This window comes from Chroicocephalus ridibundus, chromosome 6, assembly GCF_963924245.1.
Source record: "Chroicocephalus ridibundus chromosome 6, bChrRid1.1, whole genome shotgun sequence".
In the NCBI taxonomy this organism is placed as follows: Eukaryota; Metazoa; Chordata; class Aves; order Charadriiformes; family Laridae; genus Chroicocephalus; species Chroicocephalus ridibundus.
In genome coordinates this window covers 20634804-20659749 of record NC_086289.1, presented here as the reverse complement: position 1 = coordinate 20659749, position 24946 = coordinate 20634804, and the positions used below count along the sequence as shown (strand labels likewise).

Genomic DNA, 24946 nt, shown 5'->3' with positions numbered 1-24946 from the left:
CGTAGGATATCCTAGTGGTAGTTTTACTTGTTCATTTCACTGCATCCTTTCTCCTGGTATTAGTATCAAACTATGATTTCCCGCCTCCCCCAATGGATTTTTCTTCATCTCCAAGATATTTTGTAGAGGTGTTTATTGTAGCTGATGTTTGTTTTCTTTTCAGATAATGCTTAACATGTACAGAGAGGAACAAGGTGTAGAGGAACTTCTGGCAGCTGATAAGCTTCAGTCATTAATTATAGCAACTGCTTCCCTCTGGGACCAGTGTAGCCACTCATGGAAAATACCTACAGGCCGTGTGCTGAGAACTATTTCAAAGGCTCAGACCAAAACCAGCATTGTGTACTTACAAGGTTTGGTTTATTAATTTTGATTCTCCTTTTCTCATAGCTCCACTGAGAATGAATTCTCAAGAAGAGTCTCCCTGAGATAAATTTTTTTATCTCTACATCATCTGGTAGGGAATCAACTGCAAAACATGGGCTTTTGGCTTTCTAGACAGGAGCTTTATTTAGCACTGGTAGCTATCTGAAAACTGAAGTTTTTTATACAAAAAAAATAAAATTACAGGCAAAAGCCAGTCCCACCTGATCACACTAATGTAGGCAAGGACAAGATGTATTATGGTTTTTTTAAGTTGTGTGACTCAATGTGTGAGCCTAAGGCTCATGCACACTCTAAATATAAGGCTGAGGGCACTGCAAGAGGAACAGTGTCTTTTGGGACAATATCATGATTGGTTGAATTACATCCTCATTTCTTCTAGGCTTTATTAGAGTAAGCAGGTTTTTTTATTATTAAGAAGTGCAAAGGCCATGAGTCTCAATTTCTCAGAAGGAAAAAAATATAGTTTTATAATCCACACTTTACTATTGGTATTCCTTGTCATGGAATAACTGCGTATAGGTACTTCTATTATTTTAAAATAAAAAAAATTGGCTTTCCAGGTGAGATTGAAAGACTGAGGAATAATAGTTCTAAGAGTACTGAACTGTTTAGACATTTCGAAGCTGTCCTGGAAGGACTGGACATCAGATCAGACAAGAAAGACAAGGCTTCATTGCTCAGAGCAAGATGTGTATACCCCATTACATATGCCTCATTGAGCAAAGACTTGATCTGTGAACTGTGCACAGAATGTGTGATTGACTTGTACAAGACAATTAAACGTGTCAGCCTCCACTTACCTTGGATTCACAGTATATGAATTTTGGAGAGTGGATGCGTTGGAAGCTTATACTCCTGAGACTGAATCAGCTTCTGGGGATTAAGCAAAGAAATGCATGCATACTTTAAAACCAGGAATGTTCTTCACGTAGCCTCTGAGATGAGTGTGGTGTTCCTATATCCTCTTGTCTTTTTAGGAGAAGAGTTAACGGACTCCTCTTTTACTGGGAAATAACGTTTTCTGGAAACTTGTTGTTCCATTTTTGTTAGTAACTTCGAATTTGCTAGACAGTCAGTTCTTAAATGCCTGCTAAATTTTATTTTTTTTTCCCCACAGCTGTGGACTGCATTAAAATAGCTATTCAGAATCTCTTTAAACTGGCTGATACCATACCTGCTTGTGATGTGTGTGAAGCTGCTAGTATTGTCTTGTGCTTTGTGAAAGATTCCTATCCCATATCATCAGCTTTGTTAACAGAGTTTGAAAATAACGATGGCTACCAACTCCTGCTAAAAATTATACTCAGGTAAGTAGAGATGTTTTTAGTTGGCTTCTAAAGGATGGTAAAATTTAATTTTCAGAACACATGGTGGTTTGTTTTAAAATATGAATCATATAGGTAATCCTGCGTGCCTGCAAAGCCATTGATAAAGACACTGATAGTGGGTCTTTCATTGCTGTTTTAGAAAGGGAAGCAGTACGTAACTACTTCTGCTGAAACCATAATGGAAATTAACAGTAGGAGAAGTTAGTCTACAGGTGGGATAGGGACTTACCGAACACAAGACAAAGGTTCTTCGTCAATTAGTATTAGAGGGGGTGTAGGTCAGAGACATTTGTCACAGTTAAGGTGAACTCTTGGTCCAGGAATGCAGACAGCGAGGGAGGGAAAGTGGATCTCCTTGCTGTGCAAAAAACAAACAAAAAACCTTACCCAAACTTAAATAGTTACGTTCTTCAGAACTGAGATGAATATGAACATATCAGCACAAATCCCCAGTAGTTATCCTAATCAAAAGTACAAAGTGGAATCATTTACTGTCTTTGCCTCCTTGCATTGTCTAACCAGGCTCTGAGTTTGCTATGTCAAAACAGTACCTTATACCACTTCCCCAGAAGCACTTACGAGCTTTTTTCTCGTTTTCTTCAATATCATATGAAGAGAGCATTTCCTGATCTTCTCAATCTATTGTTGCTTCTGTTCTGGCTTTGCCTCTTCTTGTACTTCTCCAACATGTGCAAGAACTTTGGTCCCTGTCCAGTATGTTAGACTGGGGGTGATGTAATTTTGTAATTTGGATCTAGAGGATTGTAATTTGAATCACGAATCCAAAGATATCTGTAGGTGAGTATGATTTCTGATGATCTCTGGATGGCACAAAATTATTAACCTACAATTGGAAAAAGGTTTGTCTTTTTCTGGCAGTGTTTTCTTTAGTTACCATAGATTGTCTAGCTTTGCCTTATAAATAAGCTGTGTTGAGATGTATATTTCTGATGAAATTCTATCCATATAAGGGGGGAAACACCTGATCTTTATAAGGAAGGGCTATGAGTGTCCCCATCCTTTCTAACTAAGGATGTAACTAAGCTGGAGAGACCAAGATAGCATACAGGTGCACAGATTAGTCTCCCTTCCCAGTTTACACTGGCAGAAAGGGATAGACAGAGAGCTTCTTTCCTGAATGTTTTCTGTGACCAGGCTTCCCCTTCTCCAATGTTTGGAATTTCTTTTTCAGGTAAAAAGAATCTTGCTGATTGCATTCTTTCCTGCCAAAATGGATACTAGCATTTGCCCCGTCCCTTGGTTTCCTGTTTAGATTAAAATAGAACATATTTGTTCTGTTTTCTACTGAGATCTTCCTAACTTCTGGTATCAGTCTATTGCTCTGACACTAATACATGCCCAGGTGCTTCAGTTTTCCTTAAGAATTGACCCCTCTAAGCAGTACAGAATAGGATAACATGATAAGCAGCTTGCTGCCCTTTGATAGACTCTCACTTCAGTCTAAACTATGGCAAATATGGGGTTACAGTTCAAATTATTTCCTTATGTAGGAGAGAGATACCGCCTTCATGTCTGATTCACAAAGCTCAGGCAATGCAATATTTTTCCCTTCCTAAGGGCTGAGATTTTTCTGTTATTTATCTCAGTTAGCCAGTTGCTTACCTTGCCAACTGTATGCCTACCTTTTAATGTGAAGTATCTGCTTTAATTTTTTGATCTCTCACAAAATTACTTTCTTTTTAAAGTACACATAACTGGACTAAATTCCAACATTTATCTTCCTTTTCTTTAGAAGACTCTTACAGTGTCACTTCAGTTTTCTTCTTCAGTTTGTAAGTTTTGTTCTGATTCAGAATGTCCCACATGGTGGGGACTGTTACTGGTGGAGTTACTGTTTATAAGATGCTTAAACAAGTCACGGAAATAAGACAGGAAGACAGTAAAACAGACTCGGTAGCTCCTGTGTACTCAGTACCTGGTGATATATCCAAAGTGTTTGTATGACTATGGCATGGGCATATGACTGTCCTAAACTTTGTTCCTAGGTGTGAGGGGTTGCAGCAAAATGAAGGAGACCCCTATCTGGATGAGATCTTGGACATGCTGACTTGCCTTACAACCTGTGGAAAAACTGAACTGAAAGTTTCTGGCAACATTGTACACCCGCAATTACCGCACTTTAATTTTGAACAGACACGGTCTTCTGGTACAGTATATACATATATATACACACGCATATATATGTGGCTATGTAGGTGGGTCATAGAAAAATGAAGCTCTATTCATTACGTGTGGTAAGATGGAGGAAAGAATATGAGATGACATCTTCTGATGTCATCAGAAGCTTAATGCTGCTGGAGTCTGAATGCTACCTACATCAAACTGAACTGACTGTGTCAGCTGTAGGGTGTGATCCAAGGTTAAGAACATGCCTCCCAATCACATCCCTCATGTCTATGACTCCTATTTCCACACTCAGACATGATTTAACATCATAGTTATGGTGCTTGCAGTGTTAAATAACATTGATGTAAAAATGATCTCACCTGGTTTTATCCCACAGGAATGACGGTGAAAAACCTTCAGGCTTTTCAGGTGTTGCAGTCCATTTTCATGAAAAGTAATGATCAGCACCTGTGTGGAAGAATCCTGGAGGCAATTAGTACCATATGGGCCTGGGACACAGTGAACTTCTTTCTTCTGGAATGGACACTACAACCTATCAACCAGTTTACAGACATAATCCATTTCAAACCACACCCAGTCCAAGTCCAGTTCTTCAGACTGGTGGAGTCCATAGTGCTAGACCTCTCATATGTCCCCCATGAAATTTTGAAGAAGGTTCAGTATTTGATAAAGGAAAACACAGTACCATTCTGCACCTTAACAGCTCTCCGGTGCCTTCTCAGCATGACTCAGAAGGACCTGTTATTCAGCGACATATTCCGTGACTCTGGGCTCTTAGGCCTACTGTTGGCACTTTTGAGGAAGCAAGCCAAGATCCTGAGGAAGTCGGGTACGACTTAATGTCATTCACAATGATTGTTGAAGTAGGTCGATAGGAATTAATGAATCTTTTTCTACAGTCGATTTATAAATTTTATATACTGGGTAGCTATATTTTGTCTGCAAGCCAACTGGCCTAAGTTTATGACATACTAAGCTGCGTCCTCTCTGAAATCTTATCTGTTTATTGTTCTGTTCACTAGCCTAAACAGTTCTGGGCTATCCTTCACCAGTGTATGATCATAGAATCATGGAATCATAGAATTGTTGAGGTTGGAAGGGACCTTTAAGATCATCGAGTCCAACCTTTAGCCTACCCTGACAAGAGCCACTTCTAAACCATGTCCCTAAGTGCCCCATCTACCCTTTTTTTAAACACCTCCAGGGATGGTGAATCCACCACCTCCCTGGGCAGCCTATTCCAATGTTTAATAACCCTTTCAGTGAAAAAATGTTTCCTAATATCTAATCTAAACCTCCCCTGGTGTAACTTGAACCCGTTTCCCCTCGTCCTATCACTTGTCACCAGGGAGAAGAGGTCAGCCCCCATCCCTCCACAACCTCCTTTCAGGTAGTTGTAGAGGGTGATAAGGTCTCCCCTCAGCCTCCTCTTCTCCAGGCTAAACAACCCCAGCTCCCTCAGTCGTTCTTCATAAGGTTTGTCCTCCAGACCCCTCACCAGCTTTGTAGCCCTTCTCTGGACACGCTCCAACACCTCAATGTCCCTCCTGTAGCGAGGGGCCCGAAACTGAATGCAGTACTCGAGGTGGGGCCTCACCAGTGCCGAGTACAGGGGGATGATCACTTCCCTAGTCCGGCTCACCACACTATTCCTGATACAGGCTAGGATGCTGTTGGCCTTCTTGGCCACCTGGGCACACTGCTGGCTCATATTCAGCCGGCTGTCAAACAACACCCCCAGGTCCTTTTCTGTCAAGCTGCTTTCGAGCCACTCTGCCCCAATCCTGTAGCGCTGCATGGGGTTGTTGTGACCCAAGTGCAGGACCCGGCATTTGGCCTTGTTGAACCTCATACCATTGGTCTCAGCCCATCGGTCCAGCCTGTCCAGATCCCTCTGCAGAGCCAACCTACCCTCAAGCAGATCAACACGCCCGCCCAGTTTAGTGTCATCTGTGAACTTACTGAGGGTGCATTCGATCCCTTCATCCAGATCATTGATAAAGATATTAAAGAGAACCGGCCCCAGCACCGAGCCCTGGGGGACACCACTTGTGACTGGACACCAACTGGATTTAACTCCATTTACCACCACTCTCTGGGCACGGCCATCCAGCCAGTTTTTTACCCAGCGAAGAGTACACCTGTCCAAGCCATGAGCAGCCAGTTTCTCCAGGAGAATGCTGTGGGAAACAGTGTCAAAAGCTTTGCAAAAATCCAAGTAGATAACATCCACAGCTTTTCCCTCATCCACTAAGTGGGTCACCTTATCATAGAAGGATATTAGGTTTGATAGGCATGACCTGCCCTTCACAAACCCATGCTGACTGGGCCTGATCACCCTGTTCTCCTGCATGTGCCATGTAATGGCACTGAGGAGGATCTGTTCCATGACCTTCCCAGGCACCGAGGTCAGATTGACTGGCCTGTAGTTCCCTGGATCCTCCTTCTGGCCCTTCTTGTGGATGAATCTTTCTGCAAGGTACCATTCAGCCCACATGTTTAAACAAGTCTCAATTTGAGATTCTCTAGGATGCCAGCTTGAGAGTAGAGAAAGAAAGAGTTTTCCACAGTGCTTAGTTCCTCTGAAAGTAACAACTTAGTCCTGAGGACTAATGATGGAAAACAGCTTCTTGAATTTTGGCCATATATTACCCACAATTACTGCCACTCGTTGTCATCTGATACAGTTATCTCTTGTTATGAAAACAGGAAGATAATAGTCCTGGTGTGGTAACTGTGGGGTACAGCTGTCTTAAGGGACAGGCTCACATATATAAAAGTTTATAAATGCTATTTTAAAGAAAGAAAAATGCACAATAACATTTTCTGTGCTGTATGAATTGGGAAATGCCTTTAAATTTCAGTGCAATAGTAGTTCAGTAAAGAAGGAGGGACCCAAAGTACTAGCTATAAGTTCTGATGCAGCAAGGACCATTGAATTATTTATATACATTTACTCCAAGCAACAGAAGGAATATGAATTTCAACAGAAGTTCCGGAATGCAGACATCCATTACCTGCAAGGACACTTAGATTTGCATTCTTGACACCAGAGAACTAGAGTTTTGTACAAGAGTACTTAGATAAGGATTGTGAAGATAAACACCGAGGTTCTTGAAAACTCACCTTCTGGTTATAAGCTGGTGCATAGGGGCTTACTTCTGTCTTTGCATTAATTTCACTGTGTCAGATCACTTGGTGATCTAAATTCTATAGAATGAGTGATTGAATGGCTATGTAATTTGTAAATTTAGACACACAGATGAAGAGGGGGCAGGTGGGAAGACACTGTGTAAAGTGAGCACTGTTACTCTGTTTTGGTTTCCAGAAATTTAGCCTACAAACTTCAAGTCTTTTAGATCTAAAAATAACCTACCTTACACTGTCTGATCCTGGAAAATGTTTGCTTTTGAACCTGCAGGAGGCTTTCTGCTCTTCACTTTTAGTTTAGGTATTTAAGTACTCCCTGTTGCTATAATATTTTACCGCTTCATAGCTCATAATCTGTAATGTTCTTTTATTTGTGTGTGTTCCTACCCTAGCAGGTATCACTGAACAGGTAACTCTACATCAGTTGAGAAGTGGAAACACCACTATTACTAGTATTGTCTATAGTTATGCAAGAGATACGGTCTGAAGAGCATAGAATCAGACCTGTGTTTCCTAATTCCAGACTGGACTCTGATTAGATGATACTTTGTCTGTATCTTGTTGCTCATTTTAAGGTTCAAGTAGCTTCTAAGTTATATTTAAGAGAAGTAGAATTTGCTGGAGAACAGGTTTTCCTTTTTGGTTTGATATATTTTAGCTACAGTTAACTATGTATTGTATAAATTGTATTATGAATTTTAATATACCGACAGCTGGAACCCATCAGCCTGGTCTGGAAGAAGGCACTGAGAAGGAATTAAATGCTGTTATGCTGAAGATGGTGGCTGCCCTTACAGTGGGGTCTGTGAGGAACACTGGTAAGATATGACATATGAGTGCATTGCCTTTGTGATATTTGGTGGTAAATGGCCACAATGCTTCTTAAGGAGCACCAACAAATTTTCTGTCTCTTGTGCTTCAGTGAGAAGGGGAGGACAAAAGCTAGAAGTCTAGGGATAACAGTGTTGCACCAGGAAGAAATGTGGCAAAGATATTTTCATGCTGCATAATCAGTCTTATCCCAGCAGTCACCCTGCTTCCTTTATCTATGTTGATACTCCTGAAGTGTTAACATAGAAAATGCAAATTTACCTTGTGGAAAACAAAACTCTGTGTGTGAGTTTTGTGTATTATTTGTTCATCCAGATTTTCTTCCATGGTGTCTATTATTTGAAATCTTGATGGGATCAAATACACGCTGAGTAACACTCGTACATTTACTATTGGCATGTCTAAGAGGTGCACGTGTGGGGAATCTTGTGCAACATAGTAATACAGAAGTGAACTCTTCTGAGTACTGGAATCCACTCACTTAATTCACTCTTGAATCCTAGCGTCATCAGGTTTGCAGCATCTTACACAGCCCAAATATGTTGTCATCCACTATCAAACAGTCCCTTTCATAAACTAAAGAGATGTTTAAGCTGAAAACTAATAAGGCATCTTTTCCTTTTCATTCATTGTTATATTGGGAAGCTGTCATCTCTGATGATTAGAAACCATGGTCATCCAGTCATTTTATCCCTAGTTGTTCCTTTCAGTTTGTGTCATCTTTAGCTTAACCAGCTCTTCGTCTTGCCTCTCCTGCTGTATTTGTAGAAATGTGTCACTTCACACCAACATTGAAAATCTGCCTTTGAAAACTACAAGTAAAGCACAGTTTAACAAATGATACCATATCTGTCCCCAGTTGTTCTGAAGGACTATGGAATGGTGCCATATATCAAGATATTTTTGGATGATGAGTGCTATAGGAGTGCTACTCTCAGCATCTTGGAGCAGCTATCAGTCATCAACTATGAAGAATATATGAGCATTATTATAGGGGCCCTCTGTTCTTCTACTCAAGGGGAACTACATCTGAAACTGGATCTGCTGAAGGTATTTAATGTAGCTTCCCACAGCGTTGCTGTTTTCTTGGAAACTGCTTGGCTTGTAGCAAATTGATCTTAATCTCACCCTTAGCACTATGATTTTTTTCTAAGAAGGTAAGTGCAGAAGAAAAAAGAACCATGGGCCAGTTTTTGATTCTGGTATATTATGCACTTTGATTTTTAGCAATGTGTGTGTGGTCAACGCTGTCACTCAGTATCAGATTGTGAAGTATTTTGAAGACTTAAATCGTAATGCAGGGCGGAGAAATTGAAATGGTAAAGGTCACAGTGGTATGAGCAGTTCTATATAATGTCACAGAGAAAGGAGAAACAAATGTGAATGGAAGCAGAGGAGGTGTGGAGGGAGCATGTGAGAAGAGGTAAAGGAGTAAGATTTGGAAGGGGTGGGGTAGGCATGGAACGAATGGTTTGATTCTGATAATTTTCACAAGGTGAAATTTTGCTGTCCTTAATCTTGTTATCTCTTGCACACACAAGTGTCATGGAAAAAGAGATGTGATATGATGGAAAGGAGGAGTCTTATGAATGTTTGCAGGAAGAAATTGAAACTATTCATAGCCTCTACTATGTTTATAGAGGGTCTGATCCATAAGTAATGAAGCAGGGGAAATGAATTAGTGTGCTTTATTTTGGTTTAGTTCATAGGCATCAAGTTGAAAAGCAGTAGTGTTGTGAGCACTGATTTAAGGTTTCATGCTACCTTCTCTAAGTGTGAACTGAATTCACCTTTCAGCAGCTGCTTGTGTGATAAAAGAACCATGTTACTTTAAAAAAACAAAAACGTGGCAAAGTTTATAGCTTTGATTTGAAACAGTAAACTTTAACAATATTTGTGGAAAAGTTGAGTAGGGTGTCCAAACTAATATGAAAATAAATGCAGATTCAGTGTTTAATTTTGACAAATGATAACTATATTAAAGCATAATGTAAGCAAATGAATTTATCTGCATCGACTGGGACTGTGATTGTGTTACACATAAATTCAGATTGATTTGCTAATATATATTTAGCTCTTAAAGCTTGAGCCCAAATGCAATTAGCACTGCTGTATTCCAGCATGGCACGTGGACAATTATGAGGAATAACAAATAATGGAATGTGAAATAAATTCTGTTAACGTTAACTGAGTTAGGGGGTTTCCAGCAGACATCAGTTTTATAGATTCGTGACAGAGGAATACTAACTCATAGGCGATTAAATTCTAACTGAGTTAGAGCTGGAGGAAATGTGGTTACTGTTGACCTTCTCTGAAATGTGTTAAAGCCATCCTGATAACTTCAACTCCGAGTTATTAAATTTACTCCCTGTTCAGAAGTCTCTGCCTGGTTTGATACATTATCATACAAAATTGAATGACAGTAATAGAGTTCCCCCTCCCGCTCCAGTTCTGGCAACCCTTTCTCACAGTCCTAGATCCTGTTACAGGGAGATATATTTATGTTAGAATCTGTTCCTCTTCAGCAAATTGTGAAGTGAACCTCTCTCATTGGATATCTCTTGGGAAACTTTATATGTAAAATTAGCCCTTTCCAACGTGAAAAGGTACAGCCTCAAACCTGAAAGGTCCCTGGTGCCTGAAAGAGCATCATATTTACAAAATGAATTATGCAACATACCAAAAATGGATTACATTCAAATACAGTAGACTGCCTCCTCACAAGTTCTTTCTCACTGATTTTACTTCCACCACTACAACTCTTAATAACTTTTCTAGATTTGTTTTAAAATGGCAAGCCCATAGCATTCATGTGTAATATTGTCAAGTGGCATTCACTTACAACCTGCTTTAACCCATTGAAGTTAGATAAAATCTAATGACTTCATTATCTTGGGATCTGACTCTTTATGGCTTTTTTCTCCAAAGTGTTGTGCAAACTTTAAAAATACCTCCTCTGAGAAAGGGAATTATTATCGCCTTAATGAGGAGAGACTGCTGCTTGCAGTATTCTTTGGGCCATCCTTTGTCGCTGCTTTTTTGGAAAGGGTCTGCTCAGTCATATGAGCAAAAGTCTAGTGTGGTTCCTCATGTATATCCAAGGCTGTAGGAAAACTTGCCTATAGAGAGCTGTGCCTTCTCAATTTCTATATGAGGTTATCTACAATTGAATCTTTCTTTTATTTATGGCAAAGGCAGATTTCTTGAGGAAGTCTCAGAAGACTGCTGAAAGAATAGCCAAAGGTCTGAAACTATCTCTGGCCAAACTGACTAGGATATTTAATGCAGGAAACTTGATTTATTTGCCTATCCCTGTAAGTGCGATTCCCTACCTGTCAGGCTGACTCCATGGATTGCTCCTGAGGGTGCATTCAATTCTTGGTTGTTTGACATTGGGGAAAGGAGGAGGAAAAAAGTTGTGCAGTGGTGACCTTTACCTTGAACAACTTTTTGTTCAGAGTGAAATTTCAGTGAAAGAATTTTGGTACAAACTTGGAATTTTAAAATACTCTAAAGCTTCTTTGTCCCCTGGTTTAAGTGCTTCTTTTGTCTCCTTTCTTCTCAATGTTTGTAGTCACTCCTGAGGATACTGGAGAGTCCCAAGAGCCACTCAGCTTTCAGAACCTGCAGTGGATTCAATGGACTCCTGTCCCTTCTCTCAGACATGGAAGGTGCATTGCAGGACCCTCCATCTGGGCTGTGGGCAGCAGTTGGACAGAATTGCATACTGGAGCTTGTTTTCTACACGCTTCAGGGGATAACAGCAGCCCTGCACCTGGACCCTGTCAACAGCAACTTCTTCCAGAGGAATGGTCTTTTCGAAAAGATGGCAGAGGATCTTGGGTCACTTGGATGCTTCTGGACACAAGGGGAATGGCAAATCCCTCTGAGCCTTGAGAGGACAAGGACGTTTGGAGAATTCTTGGATGCAGCTTTCTGCTCTTCAGAACCTTTCCCAATGTGGCTAAAGAACTGCATATGGATTCTGAATTTTCTTGACCACATGGTCAAAGGAACTCTCCATCTGGAGAGCTACTTCAAGGAGGAGAGAAAGCCAGAGATGGGAGAGGCATCAAGAGATGATCAGGAGGGACCCCAAGCTCAAGAAGAGCATCCTGTTGCTTTCAAAAGACCAGGCAACAAATTACCTGCCTCTGCCCATAGGTTATGGGGAAATCTAGAAGAGAAGTAAGTCTTTATTTACTACAGGAAATATACTAGTAAGACAGGTATCGCATTTTATATGGTAGTAAACTAAGATAACGTGTGACATAACCTGCCTAGAACAAACAAATCGGTGTCATAGTTCCAACTTCCAGCCCTCCAAACAGCAGAAATCACCTCTTTTTGAAAAGTAGATGATGGTAAACACTGGGCCATAAGTGTTCAGTGGAGCAGTGGGACACACAACCCTGAGAGTTGCAGAGTTTGTTCTGAAGGTTTTGACGTGCAATGTGGGAGCAGGACTGGGCTCTAAGGAAAGAGTTGCTGGGACTTGAAGCTTGCATTTAGTCTCTGCTTGAATCTGCCCCAATGAATTTTGACTTCTTCAGTTATGTGGAAAGCTGTTTCCCATCACCTGATACATTAAAAATAAAAGCTACTTTAAGTTATTTTAAATGCTCCCCCATGTGTGTCCAGGCACATGTGTACAGACACACACACTCTCACTCATTTAGTCATACAGCTGAAATAGAGAAAACTGGAAAATGAATAGTAATGCTGCCTGCCTCATATAATGAAGGATTATATTGAAATATATATCCCTTGCAGCAAGGAAAGACTACACCAGAAATCAAAGTAGCTGTCAGCTGCGAATCAATTCTTAATAACTTGCATTTTGTAACTTGTGAGATCTTCTGCCCCTTCATGTGTTTGTAGCTTTATCTTGGATCTCTCAGTGCTCTTCTCAAAAATGTTTCTGCTTGGAGTTATGCTTAAAAAGGTTAAGTTTATAACTGTGAGATTCCTTCAGCCCTTACGTTATTCCACAGTTGTCTTCCAGGTTTAAAGACCAAGTCATTAGGTCTGCTGCTTGTGGGTAGCAGTCACTGAAGTCAGCAGAACTTTTATTCCCTGAGTACTAAGGCAGGCTGAGTATTTGAACAAATATTTGCACTTGTTTGAAGCAACTGGAAAGACCTGCTGTAGGTTTCCTTGTTCCTTGTGCAACTGATTTTAAAATAGTCGTGGAAATGTTTGCTCCCTATCACCATTTTCTGAATTACACTGGAAAATACTCTGGTTAGATACTTGGTGCTGGGGGGAGGACTCGGTGGCTCAGGAGGAATGAATACCCTTTTCAAAGTAGATCTATGGCCCCATTTGGGAGAATGTGGGTCAACGTATGGAGAGTGTATGGATGGTGGTGGTTGTGAGAATTCCATAGCCTATAGCTTAAGTGTTTGTATAAGGAAGGGTGAGGGAAGATGTCGGAGAAAGAGTAGACTAGTGGCAATGCTGGAAAGGGTGTGGCTCTGTCTTCTGCTTGTCTGTCTTAAGTTAATAGATCTGAAACATAAAGCTAGGCTTCCTAGGTACTTGTGTTGTTTTGTCTGCTGAGCTGTGAGGCTGTGCAGTAACTGAATGAATACCACTTGTGGAGAAATTAGTAATGTAAATGGGGATCCGTTCAGTTCAGTGTCTGGTTTGGGGCAGTGTGGCTTTGGTTCTGGGAAGTGAAGGCACAAAGGGAAGCCAGAGGTGGCTGGAGAGTGTCCAGGACAAGTGTACGCAAACACCTCAGAGGAACATGTACGGGAAAGTTATCAATTTTCAGGCCACACAGCCTGCATCCTTTTCCAGAAGTAAATTTTCTTAAAATAAAAATAGAAACCAAGTTCCCAGAGTTCCTGCAAGCCTGTGGTTCCCCTGATGCAGCTTCCTCTTAGCTGTACTCCATGCTCACACTTCCTCCTGAAGACAGCTTCAGCCTGGAGCTGTGCAACTTGAAAGAAGGAACTCGAGCGCAGTCAATGTAGGTGGCCTGTGGTGCCTCATCCTGCCATGTGTATTTAACATCCCAGAGAAGAGGAAAGGAGGTGATCCTATGTGAGCCTGTGACTGAGACACAGGAAAATCAGTATTTTAACTGGATAATATTCTAGCCCCTTACACTGTCCTGTGGTCGATGATGCTGCGAGCTGCTGGGCCACAGGGGAATCAACCTTTTCATTCCCATCTGAAAAACAGCCCTCTGTGTTCCTGCTCCTGCGTTAATGTTTGAGACACCTTCTGTAACACATGGGGTCTCTGTCTTCCCTTTTGCTCCTGGTGATTAGAAATCACTGCTGCAAGCTGTGTTAACTGAGGCTAATCAGTCTCTGGGAGGGAAACCCCTCTTCGTGCCCACTCTAGCAGAATGGCTGCTGCAGCTGCTGTTATCACAGACTCACTGTGCTAATGGCTCTTCAGGTTCTTTGTGGCATCTCATTTTGTCTCCAGACCCTCTTATTTGTCTTACTTTTAAGTAGCAGCCGGTGCAGAGCAGATTTGGGATTCCTACCGTGATACTGGTGGTGTAGATGTAGTGCAATCATGGGGCTGACTGGATGGCCCTGAGGCAGGAGTGTGTGATATGGGATGTTTGCAGGAATGAAGAGGTGGTTCACGGAGACAGCTCTTGTACGAAGACAAGCCAGAAAATGAGGGCCTCTTGGAAAACCACAGAAAAGGCTGGAGATAGGGCTTATATGATAATCTTAGAGGGCGGCAAGCGTGCGGTGCTGGCAGGGAACTTGAGGTGTAGTTCAATGCTGGTCAGGAACTCTGGATTTTCCTTATTTGTTCTTTCTTAACAGCCCTGGAGAGTGCTAAACCTGCCAAAATGCTCAAATATAAGAAAACATCTTTTTATATTTGTGGCAATGTCTTAACCGTTACATGATCTTATTTATTTTTTAAAGGATCGCTTTATATTATTGTCTTCTAATATTTACATTTTGTTAGCTCACATTTTACTTTTACTGTACATTATATGGGTTATAAAAACAAATTCTCTACATGAAAGATAAATGTTGAGGTTCAGAGGTAACCATATTTCTTCAGTTCCTAAGTCTTTAGGAAGACTGCTGTGTGTTAGGAGAACTGAACACACTGCCTGGCAACATAGTTTTACAGTGCAAGAGATGGAAGTTTGAATTGAATTGGAAGTTTGGAAAGTCAGTCCTTGGATACAGTGGCTTAGGCTAAAAATGAGCTTTCTTGGGAGCACAGCCACAGCAGGAAAAAAGATTGAAATTTCAATCCTATTGATACTGGTGGGACTGGATTTAGTGTGTTTTGGGGGAGATTGTAGGAAGTATTTTCAGTGTGTACTATTTTCCTGTTTAATATTTAAAAACTCCCCCACATTCATGTCAAGTACAGGTGTATGTGTCCACACTGGAGCCACTGCTGCAGGAAGTATTTATACCAGATCTGATTTTGATTTATTACACAGTAAATATTGTAAAAAAGTAATTTCTTTAAAAGTATCTTTCTTGAGGGTGCAGTAAGAATTATTTGTCACTGTGTGGCAGTGTGCTACACATTACTAGCTGCTCTGGTGTATCAGATGAGCCTTTTTAGAGGTGGCTAAAATCTTAATTACAGCCTTTTTACCCTCCTTCAGGTCCCTTGTAAAAGCTTTTTTTTTTTATGCGCACTCTTTTACTTGAACCCTTTGTTTTATACAGTCCACAGAGCATATTGTGCCTTTTTTTTTTTTTTCTTCAGTGTAATTATGGCTGTTAGATGTTGCCTGTGCTTTTCTCATGAGATCTATTTGGGACAGATGTTTCTGACAGTGCACATCACATCTCCGGTTCAGAGGTACACTCAGAAATGCTGATAATACTCTGAACGTGGTGAGCCTGCAGTGCCAAAACTAGAGTTACTGCTGTGCTGTAGCTTCATCTTTGAGATACATCTAACCTCTAGCCTGCATCATGGCATAAACAGATCTTCTGTGTCATAACTCTGATGCCCCAGTTCCTTCCTGTGCCTGAATGTACAAAGGTGGTCCATGGCAAAAAATGAAAACTGATGGGGAATCACAGATGTTTAACTTCTTTTACTAGTTTAGGCAGATTCTGGTGTTGGAAGGAAAGGGTGGCATACTGGTTTCATCAAGACTGTCTCAACTTTGCTTATTGCTATTATGGTTTGAAAGTACTGAAGGTGTTGTCTGACCAAAGCTACAAACTGCTAGAAAATAGAAAATACAGCTCTAGTTCTGGGCTGATGCATCAGAGATATCCCTCTGGTCATCTGTTCTCTGTACTGCAAGTACCTTTGAAAGCGAAGTTTGTTTAAAGAGGCTGCTGCACATCTTTGACTATGCAGGTCCCTGAGATTGTGAGCCCATGAACAGGTTATGTCCTGTCTTTGTTACTCTAAGGATTCTTCTAGCTGTTCCAGGTCATCTGTATTGTTTGCTTGGTTTCAAATCTGAGCCTGGTTACTGCTAGGAGAGTTTAATGCTGTACTCTGCTGGAACATTGTTGGACCCTCCTTACTGTTGTTAGTGATAATTATGATGATAAGTCTTATGTGTCTTTTTCCTGCAGGTGGGAAATGGGAGACTGCGCCATAGTACATCCAGGTGCTGTCTGTGTTATGGTGAGGTTGCTGCCAAAGCTGTACAAAGAGGGACACTCTCAGGTGAGTCTGAACATATCAAAGTGCCATCTAAGCAGTGTCTGCTGCTTTTCTGTAGCTTCATTTACAAGAATTGCTTACTTTTTGCAGATGTGGAAGTACTAAAATTTACCTATAAGACTGGCAGGAGGAACAGTGCAAATCTCACTGAGTCAACAGATATAAGAACAACAAAGGCTCTTGGCTATCAGTTTGACTAAATGTTTCTATACTTGTCTGATGCAGTGCATGGGTCTTGGTTCCCGAATACTTACTACAAACGTACAGGCATAGAAGTCCCTTGAAAATTGTTTAAAATATTGCTAATGGACCCAGCAACCAGAACAGGCTGGCTCTTTAGGCCTAATAGTCCATAAACTTTCAATGCAGCTTAGAATCTGCTTTGCTTTGTCAAACCTTCCATACACATAGCCACTTTGAACAAGTATATTGCTGATATTATATCTGCTATCTGGACTAAAATACTTGAATACAATTTAAGTACATATGGAGGGATTGGAATAAAACCAGATTGTTTGTCCAGTGCTATGGAAGGTGGGAGTGCAATCAACTGCTAGCACATTCCAACTTTGTGTAGCGGAACCAAGCCAGCAACTAGTGAGATTTTTTTAATTACAGTAATTAATTTCTGAAAAACAAGTAGAATGGTTAATTGGACGAAAACGTCATGAAGAAACTATTGGAGTTTGCTCTAGGGCTGAGCTGTATGAGAGAGAAAGCCTCTCAGACCCTCAGTAGATGGCAGTGTTCTTAAAAATATGAAGGGCTAGAGCACAAATTCCAGCAATTTCAGTCATGTATTTAAGTGTGTTCATTTCTTCTTCTTTTTCACTCCCTTTTGTCTTAGTCAACAAGAAATTAATACTGATAGTGGTTTTTTAGTATTGCTGTTGTGAGTAGGATTGCCTCAATTAAAAAAAAAAAACTCTCCCTGTTATATGGGGTCTTGAGTCAGACTCTATCTAGGAGTTAACACATGTCCTGAAGAGTTTTTCATCAAATGACCCACAAAAAGAGTAGAGGAAAAATAGAGTTTTTCTGATTAATTCTATTTAAAAGTGGGTGAGAGAGTGAGTGGAACCTCATGTCCTGTAGCTTGGGCAGCTCACTGATGCTACCAGGTAGTGACAGAAGAGGCTGGATTTCAGTACCATTGCTCATAACTTAGAATCATAGAATCATAGAATTGTTGAGGTTGGAAGGGACCTTTAAGATCATCGAGTCCAACCTTTAGCCTACCCTGACAAGAGCCACTTCTAAACCATGTCCCTCAGTGCCCCATCTACCCTTTTTTTAAACACCTCCAGGGATGGTGAATCCACCACCTCCCTGGGCAGCCTATTCCAATGTTTAATAACCCTTTCAGTGAAAAAATGTTTCCTAATATCTAATCTAAACCTCCCCTGACGTAACTTGAACCCGTTTCCCCTCGTTCTATCACTTGTCACCAGGGAGAAGAGGTCAGCCCCCATCTCTCTACAACCTCCTTTCAGGTAGTTGTAGAGGGTGATAAGGTCTCCCCTCAGCCTCCTCTTCTCCAGGCTAAACAACCCCAGCTCCCTCAGTCGTTCCTCATAAGGTTTGTCCTCCAGGCCCCTCACCAGCTTTGTAGCCCTTCTCTGGACACGCTCCAACACCTCAATGTCCCTCCTGTAGCGAGGGGCCCAAAACTGAACGCAGTACTCGAGGTGGGGCCTCACCAGTGCCGAGTACAGGGGGATGATCACTTCCCTAGTCCGGCTCACCACACTATTCCTGATACAGGCTAGGATGCTGTTGGCCTTCTTGGCCACCTGGGCACACTGCTGGCTCATGTTCAGCCGGCTGTCAACCAACACTCCCAAGTCCTTTTCTGCCGGGCTGCTTTCGAGCCACTCTGCCCCAATCCTGTAGCGCTGCATGGGGTTGTTGTGACCCAAGTGCAGGACCCGGCACTTGGCCTTGTTGAACCTCATACCATTGGTCACAGCCCATCGGTCCAGCCTGTCCAGATCCCTCTGCAGAGCCAACCTACCCTCAAGCAGATCAACACGCCCGCCCAGTTTAGTGTCATCTGCGAACTTACTGAGGGTGCATTCAATCCCTTCATCCAGATCATTGATAAAGATATTAAAGAGAACCGGCCCCAGCACCGAACCCTGGGGGACACCACTTGTGACTGGACACCAACTGGATTTAACTCCATTTACCACCACTCTCTGGGCACGGCCATCCAGCCAGTTTTTTACCCAGCGAAGAGTACACCTGTCCAAGCCATGAGCAGCCAGTTTCTCCAGGAGAATGCTGTGGGAAACAGTGTCAAAAGCTTTGCAAAAATCCAAGTAGATAACATCCACAGCTTTTCCCTCATCCACTAAGTGGGTCACCTTATCATAGAAGGATATTAGGTTTGATAGGCATGACCTGCCCTTCACAAACCCATGCTGACTGGGCCTGATCACCCTGTTCTCCTGCATGTGCCGTGTAATGGCACTGAGGAGGATCTGTTCCATGACCTTCCCAGGCACCGAGGTCAGACTGACTGGCCTGTAGTTCCCCGGATCCTTCTTCCGGCCCTTCTTGTGGATGGGTGTCACATTTGCTAACCTCCAGTCAGCTGGGACCTCTCCGGTTGTCCAGGACTGCTCATAAATGATACCAAGTGGCCCGGCGAGCACCTCCGCCAGCTCTTTCAATACCCTTGTGTGGATCCCATCCGGCCCCATAGATTTGTTCACCTCCAGGTGCTGAAGCAGGTCCCTCACCATTTCCCTTTGGATTAGAGGGGCTTCAGTCTGCTCCCCATCCCTGTCTTCTAGTTCAGGGGTCTGGGTGCTCAGGGAACAACTGGTCCTACTGCTGAAGACTGAGGCAAAGACTTCATTAAGTACCTCAGCCTTTTCCTCATCCTTGGTCACTATGTTGCCGGCCCCATCTACTAGAGGACAGAGATAATCCTTAGTCCTCTTCCTATTGCTAATATATTTATAGAAGCTTTTTTTGTTGTCCTTGACAACAGAAGCCAGGTTTAGCTCCAGCTGGGCTTTGGCCCTCCTGATTTTTTCCCTACATAGCTTCACTACCTCTTTGTAGTCGTCTTGAGTGGCCTGCCCTTCCTTCCAGAGGCCATAGATCCTCTTTTTTTCCCGAAGTTGTAACACTAGCTCCCTGTTTAGTCAGGCCGGCCTTTTTCCCCGACGGCTTGTCTTCTGGCACATGGGGACAGCCTGCTCCTGCGCCTTTAAGACTTCCTTCTTGAAAATCACCCAGGCTTCCTGGGCTCCTTTGCCCTGGAGGACTGCCTCCCAGGGGACTTTGTCAACCAGGCTCCTGAAAAGCCCAAAGTCCGCCCTCCGGAAGTCCAAGGTAGCAGTTCTGCTGACCCCTCTCCTTGCTTCTCGCAGAATTGAAAACTCTATCATTTCATGGTCACTGTTCCCAAGACAGCCTCCAACCTTCACACCCCCCACAAGACCTTCCCTATTTACAAACAACAGATCCAGCAGGGCACCTTCCCTTATACCACTTATACCACTGCATGAACCCTTGTGAATGAGATGCTGCTTGGAACATGGGAGTCAGGCAAGATCTGATGCAAAAGGTGGACCTCATTTGCTAGTGAAGGGGAGCTACTTGGTGAAGGATAACTGAAGGAATTTCCCTTTAAATAGATCTATTCTGTCACAAACAGAATACTATTCCTTCTTTTAGTGCAGCAGTGTTTAACAACTACATGAGAGATGAAATAATTTATTTGTGGATGGAGTTTTTTTTACTGTAGACTTTCATTCAAAAATCTGAAGAGGTTTCTTGCTCTGAGTTTAAGCCTGAATCGAATAGTACGTTTTTTATGAGCCATGGTGAAGGACAGGTAGTAACTAATCTGTTTTTGCTTGGTTTAGTGCTGTGATAGATCTTTTAGGCCCGGTGTTCAGAAGTAATGTGGAAAAATCTTCAGAATCAGTTCAGGTCATGTGCAAATCTTTTGCTTTCACAGAAATGGCAATAAGAAAACACTGCTTTTACAGAAACGTTAATGGAACTCAATAAAATTAATGTACTTTGATTCTGACCCTCAGAGATAATATCTATTTCCTGCCAAATTTGCTGCTCCTCAGTGACCTTTGTCAGACCCAAACAGTGAAGCAATGTTGAACCTGTCAGCATAGAAAAAACAGTAGCAGACAGTAAAACAGGTGGTCTTGCACTTCAGCGATTTCTTCTGACTGTCTAGAATGACAACTAAAAGCTGAGGAGAATAGATTTGTGGTTGTATATTACTGCCATTCCTAGGTATGATCAAAAATCATTTTAATGTCACATGGGTATGAAAACTTGCTTAAAAGCCTTAAAACCCCCCAAGAGACAGTCTTTGAGTAAGTAGACTGTATTTAGAGAATATTGCTCATGTTCATGCCCAGGACTGGTACTAATCCAGTTCCTATCAAACTGCATACAGTTTGACCGAATATAAGGTGGATTTTCCTTTTATTAATATGCTGCCTGCTCAGTGATTAAAGATAGCATTGTCACACGTTTCAAAAATTAAGTAACAAGTGAGACGTGCTAACATCAGCTTCAGGTGTGTAGCTCAGGATATTCACAGGGTTTTTTTTAAAGAAAGAAGTTTCCCCTCAGACATACCTATCTCATCCTTGTCTGGCGTTTTGGAACTGCAGCTTTTAAGACTCCAGAGTGTAATGCCAGATCTTTTCTGTTTGCAATGTCAGATAAGGAGATGTCCAAAATCTGACAAGGCTGGGTAAGGGAAAGAAAAGAACTTTTGGGAAGAGAATCAAGGCATGATTCAATTCTGTGTCATCATCCTGGCAGGTTTATTGTGAGTATGGACAAAAAAAAGCCCCTCACATGATTCATTATGTAAATTATCTATACCTTTTTTAAATAATACTATTGCTTCCACAGCTGGATTTCTCCTCTCTGTTTTTATCTATGTGTCTCCTGTGATGAACTGCTGTCATATTGACAGTTGTAAAACTAAAATATTGTGCATCAATAAGGACTTTGCAACTTTTAAAAAGACCTTTATCTCTGTTTTAAATTTTGCCTAAATTAGTTGCTCTCACTAGAGATATTAACAGCATCTTAAAAACAAAAATTCTTAAAAATGTAAATTCTTTCTAAACTGAAAAGGTCTCTGACATAAGTATGCCCCACAGAAGACTGTGACTTTTGAGATTTGTCTGCCTTCAGACATATATTACTAATATCACTCCTAATGTAACTGTTAATATCACAGTGAGATCCTAAATTACTGCATTATCTGCACAAGGAAATTCTTTGGGGTATTTGGCTAGAGCTTCATTCCCATTTGGGTTGTGCAGCCAAGGCTTTGGGAGAAAGGAAAGGAGAATGGACCAGAACTCTGGTAGGAAGGAGGCGATTAGAAACACCCTGGCAGTGGGTCCTCCAGTCTGGGCTGGTAACAGAAGGTCAGCTCTTTCCTCTGAACACTTTCCTGCGGGCTTTGCTCCAGCTTTGTCTCCTGGGGGATTTTTCTCTGCTGAGCCTGTTCTGATTACAGCAGGACTTTTTTAAAAAATTAAAAAAAGAAAATTGCACAGGCAGCCTGCATGTTCTTTTCCAAGGTTATTTTGGAGCTTTTAGTAAGAAGTTTGCTTCTTCATTGATCAGCCAGCTTCTGAAGCTTTCACTGTTTATACAGACCAAGCAATTTTCCTCCTGTGCTTCCAACCCCACAGCCTGCCCTTTTATTTGTCCTCTTTCTCTTGCTGTTCGCTTTCTCCTTAAAAAGCAGCCAGTGTCTCTGAGGTTGCGCTAAAGTCTTGGTAACGTACCCTGGATTGAAGAGATGGGAACTCTGCCAAGAAGCTCTGGCTAACTGTATTGAAGATCATTTTCTACTTTGTCTTCTTTTTTATGCAAACATATCATTTGTAAGGTGGCACACAGAAACAGCTTTCCCTTCCTCTCAGGTGTCTGATGAGCATCATATTGTAACACTGCACAGTAGCTTAGAAAAATGAGAAGGAAACACTGCATTCAGCTAATATGGTGGGGAAAAAAATACTGCAACTAAATGTAATTTTGTGAGGAAGAGGGCTGTCAGACCACCAAAACTAAAAAAAGGATTGTTAACATTATGAAGAGATTTTGTTGCCTGGCTTCAAATGGTCAAGACTTGCTAGTATATTTTCTCTAGAAGGCAATAGTACCCCTGGTATTCATACGAGGAAAACTCTGTAGCTTCTCTTACACATAAGCTGTACCAAGGGGAAATGTGGAAAGCCTGTTGGAGATGATATAATTTATGTGAGGCATTTAACTAAGTCCTATCTATGTCATGTTTTTGGAAAAGTAGAAACAGTTCACGCATTTCATTATGCTTTTTTTTTCCCTGTCTTGCAAGGAGTGCATGAACATAGGTTATTTTGTATCTTTGTAAAACCAGTTATACATACTGTCGGCAAAGTAAGTTTCACTTTTTAAGGTCAGTGGATGAGAATTAATCAACAAAATACTGTGATAGAATGGGAATGTGCTTGTGGCTAGGAACTATTCATAAGGAATTTGAGCTGTGATAAATTTATGAATTATTTACTTTTTATAACATTTTAAGGAAAAAAATATTGCACAGATGATTTTCAGAAGTGACTCAAACTCTACAGACAATGGGTTTTAAGCCGATGGATGTCTAGCTTTTTCTTGAAAGCGTGATTTAAAATCGTAGGTCACTTGGAACTTTTTGAAAGTGCTAACTTTCAATGCCTTGATTTCTTCGTTAGTAAAACTAAATCTCTGTGGTATGTTAGGAAGTTAATTCTAAATTTCTGTGAAAGGCTACTAGCTTTTCAAGTGAGAGGTGCTCCTGAGATTGAAAAGTTAGTTTGCTTTTTGCAATTGCACATAGTATTATTGCTGTATCATTCCAAACCCTAAGAAAATTAACATCCATTTGAAATGAAAACACACTGCCAGAGGTTCAAAGTTCTTGCTCATCTTAAACATAGCATAATCATTTTGAAGACAAATAATAGTGAATGAAATTCAGCTACCATGTTTTGAAACTCTGGGCTCTTAGGAGCAAGAATCAGGGAACTACTTGAACAGATCGGGGAAATTGCTGGGTGACATTTTGCCCTTAAGACTGTAATCTGAGGCAGAGCTGTGAGCCCAACTACATTCTAACTGCACCTTCAATATCCTGATTCATGTATTATGTTCAAGTAATACATGTTAGGAAAATCAATCCACGCATATAGAAACACACAGCCTGGTTTCCTGGCCACCATTAATATTTCCACTAAAATATCATTTTACTGGAACTAAGATCCACGAAAACAGCACACTTTATTCAAAACAAGGCAATACTGGTATCGACAAAGCTGCTAAGCTAATGAAAATAATCAATTTTTTTGTATGCCATTATGCTTGTGTTGGATTTATTTTGGAGTAAACCCGTAGTTTCGCTTAGTCAAGACGTGTGTCCTTCTTTGTTTTCACGTGTTTTTATACATCCAGATACTTTCCTGCATCCAGTCATAAATGGAGTAAAATAGTAATTAAAGATCCATAAAGTTATAGGTGAGGCTTTGATGCACTGTAACAATAAGTGCCTCTCTGTGAAGAATAGTGTACTTCAGTCTGGGGGATGATTTCTGTGTATAATGAGATGCACGTTGAAACTTGTCACTGGGAATGAATTCAGGGAGAAGAAAATGTTACACAAAACTTGCCCTTCAGGTATCAAAAATAGTAGTTGAGTTTACAAAAACAATATGTATGTTGTGTTGGGTGTGCTAGTATTATTGTCTAAGTGCTGCAACAGGGGCTTTTGGTTGCTGAGCACTTTGAAAACAAATTGCTTATTGGCTTTGGATTTGTCCTGTACTGGTTTTGAGTTTGGTCTGGATGCAAAGGAGCTGAATTCCTCTTTACACTTAAGCCAGTTTATTCTGAATCCAGTGAAGTTGCTTCTTATTCATGTAATAAAATCAAATGTCAATGTCCTTGTCTGCATGTCTGGCACAGTTATTGTCCTTTTCTTTAAAAGTTTGCATAATTATTTCCTAGAAGAGCATATGAGAAAGTCAAAGAGCTCTTGGGGGTGGGGAACATTTAATCTTTGTAAGACTTGTGTTTAAACATATGATGCACAGCTACTTCTGTGTGAAATCTAGTTAGGTCAATGAGGTAGGCTCTGCTCCTAATTGGGAACAAATTGTTCTAAAGATAATTTGTGAGAATTGAGATACTTCAAGAACATTAAGAAGCAATAATGAAGTAAAACTTCAATTCAACAAAACACACAGAGAAGTGTTTAAAATTAAGTGCTTCCTGATATTGCCAGATACAGTTTTGTTTAAGAACAGTGCTTTTATAACGAAGAGTACATCTTATTAATATCACTCTCCATGTGCTTAATCTTTTTTATATATTCAAAAGTTACTGTGTTACTGTTGGAGCTTATGCCTAATAACCTGCCCTTGGTGGTGGTCGCT

At 41.2% G+C, this 24946-nt stretch overlaps 1 protein-coding gene across 2 annotated transcripts in view; it reads left to right on the top strand.

The window, feature by feature from the left end:
* Positions 1-24946, top strand: part of WDFY4 (WDFY family member 4) — a 154683-nt gene that overhangs the window by 21490 nt on the left and 108247 nt on the right. For both annotated transcript variants that reach the window (XM_063338069.1, XM_063338068.1), the window contains 8 exons: positions 164-353; positions 1505-1694; positions 3722-3882; positions 4240-4692; positions 7727-7831; positions 8704-8894; positions 11419-12032; positions 16394-16487. In XM_063338069.1, the coding sequence (XP_063194139.1) occupies positions 164-353; positions 1505-1694; positions 3722-3882; positions 4240-4692; positions 7727-7831; positions 8704-8894; positions 11419-12032; positions 16394-16487 (1998 nt within the window). The remainder of the gene's footprint in view (positions 1-163; positions 354-1504; positions 1695-3721; positions 3883-4239; positions 4693-7726; positions 7832-8703; positions 8895-11418; positions 12033-16393; positions 16488-24946) is intronic.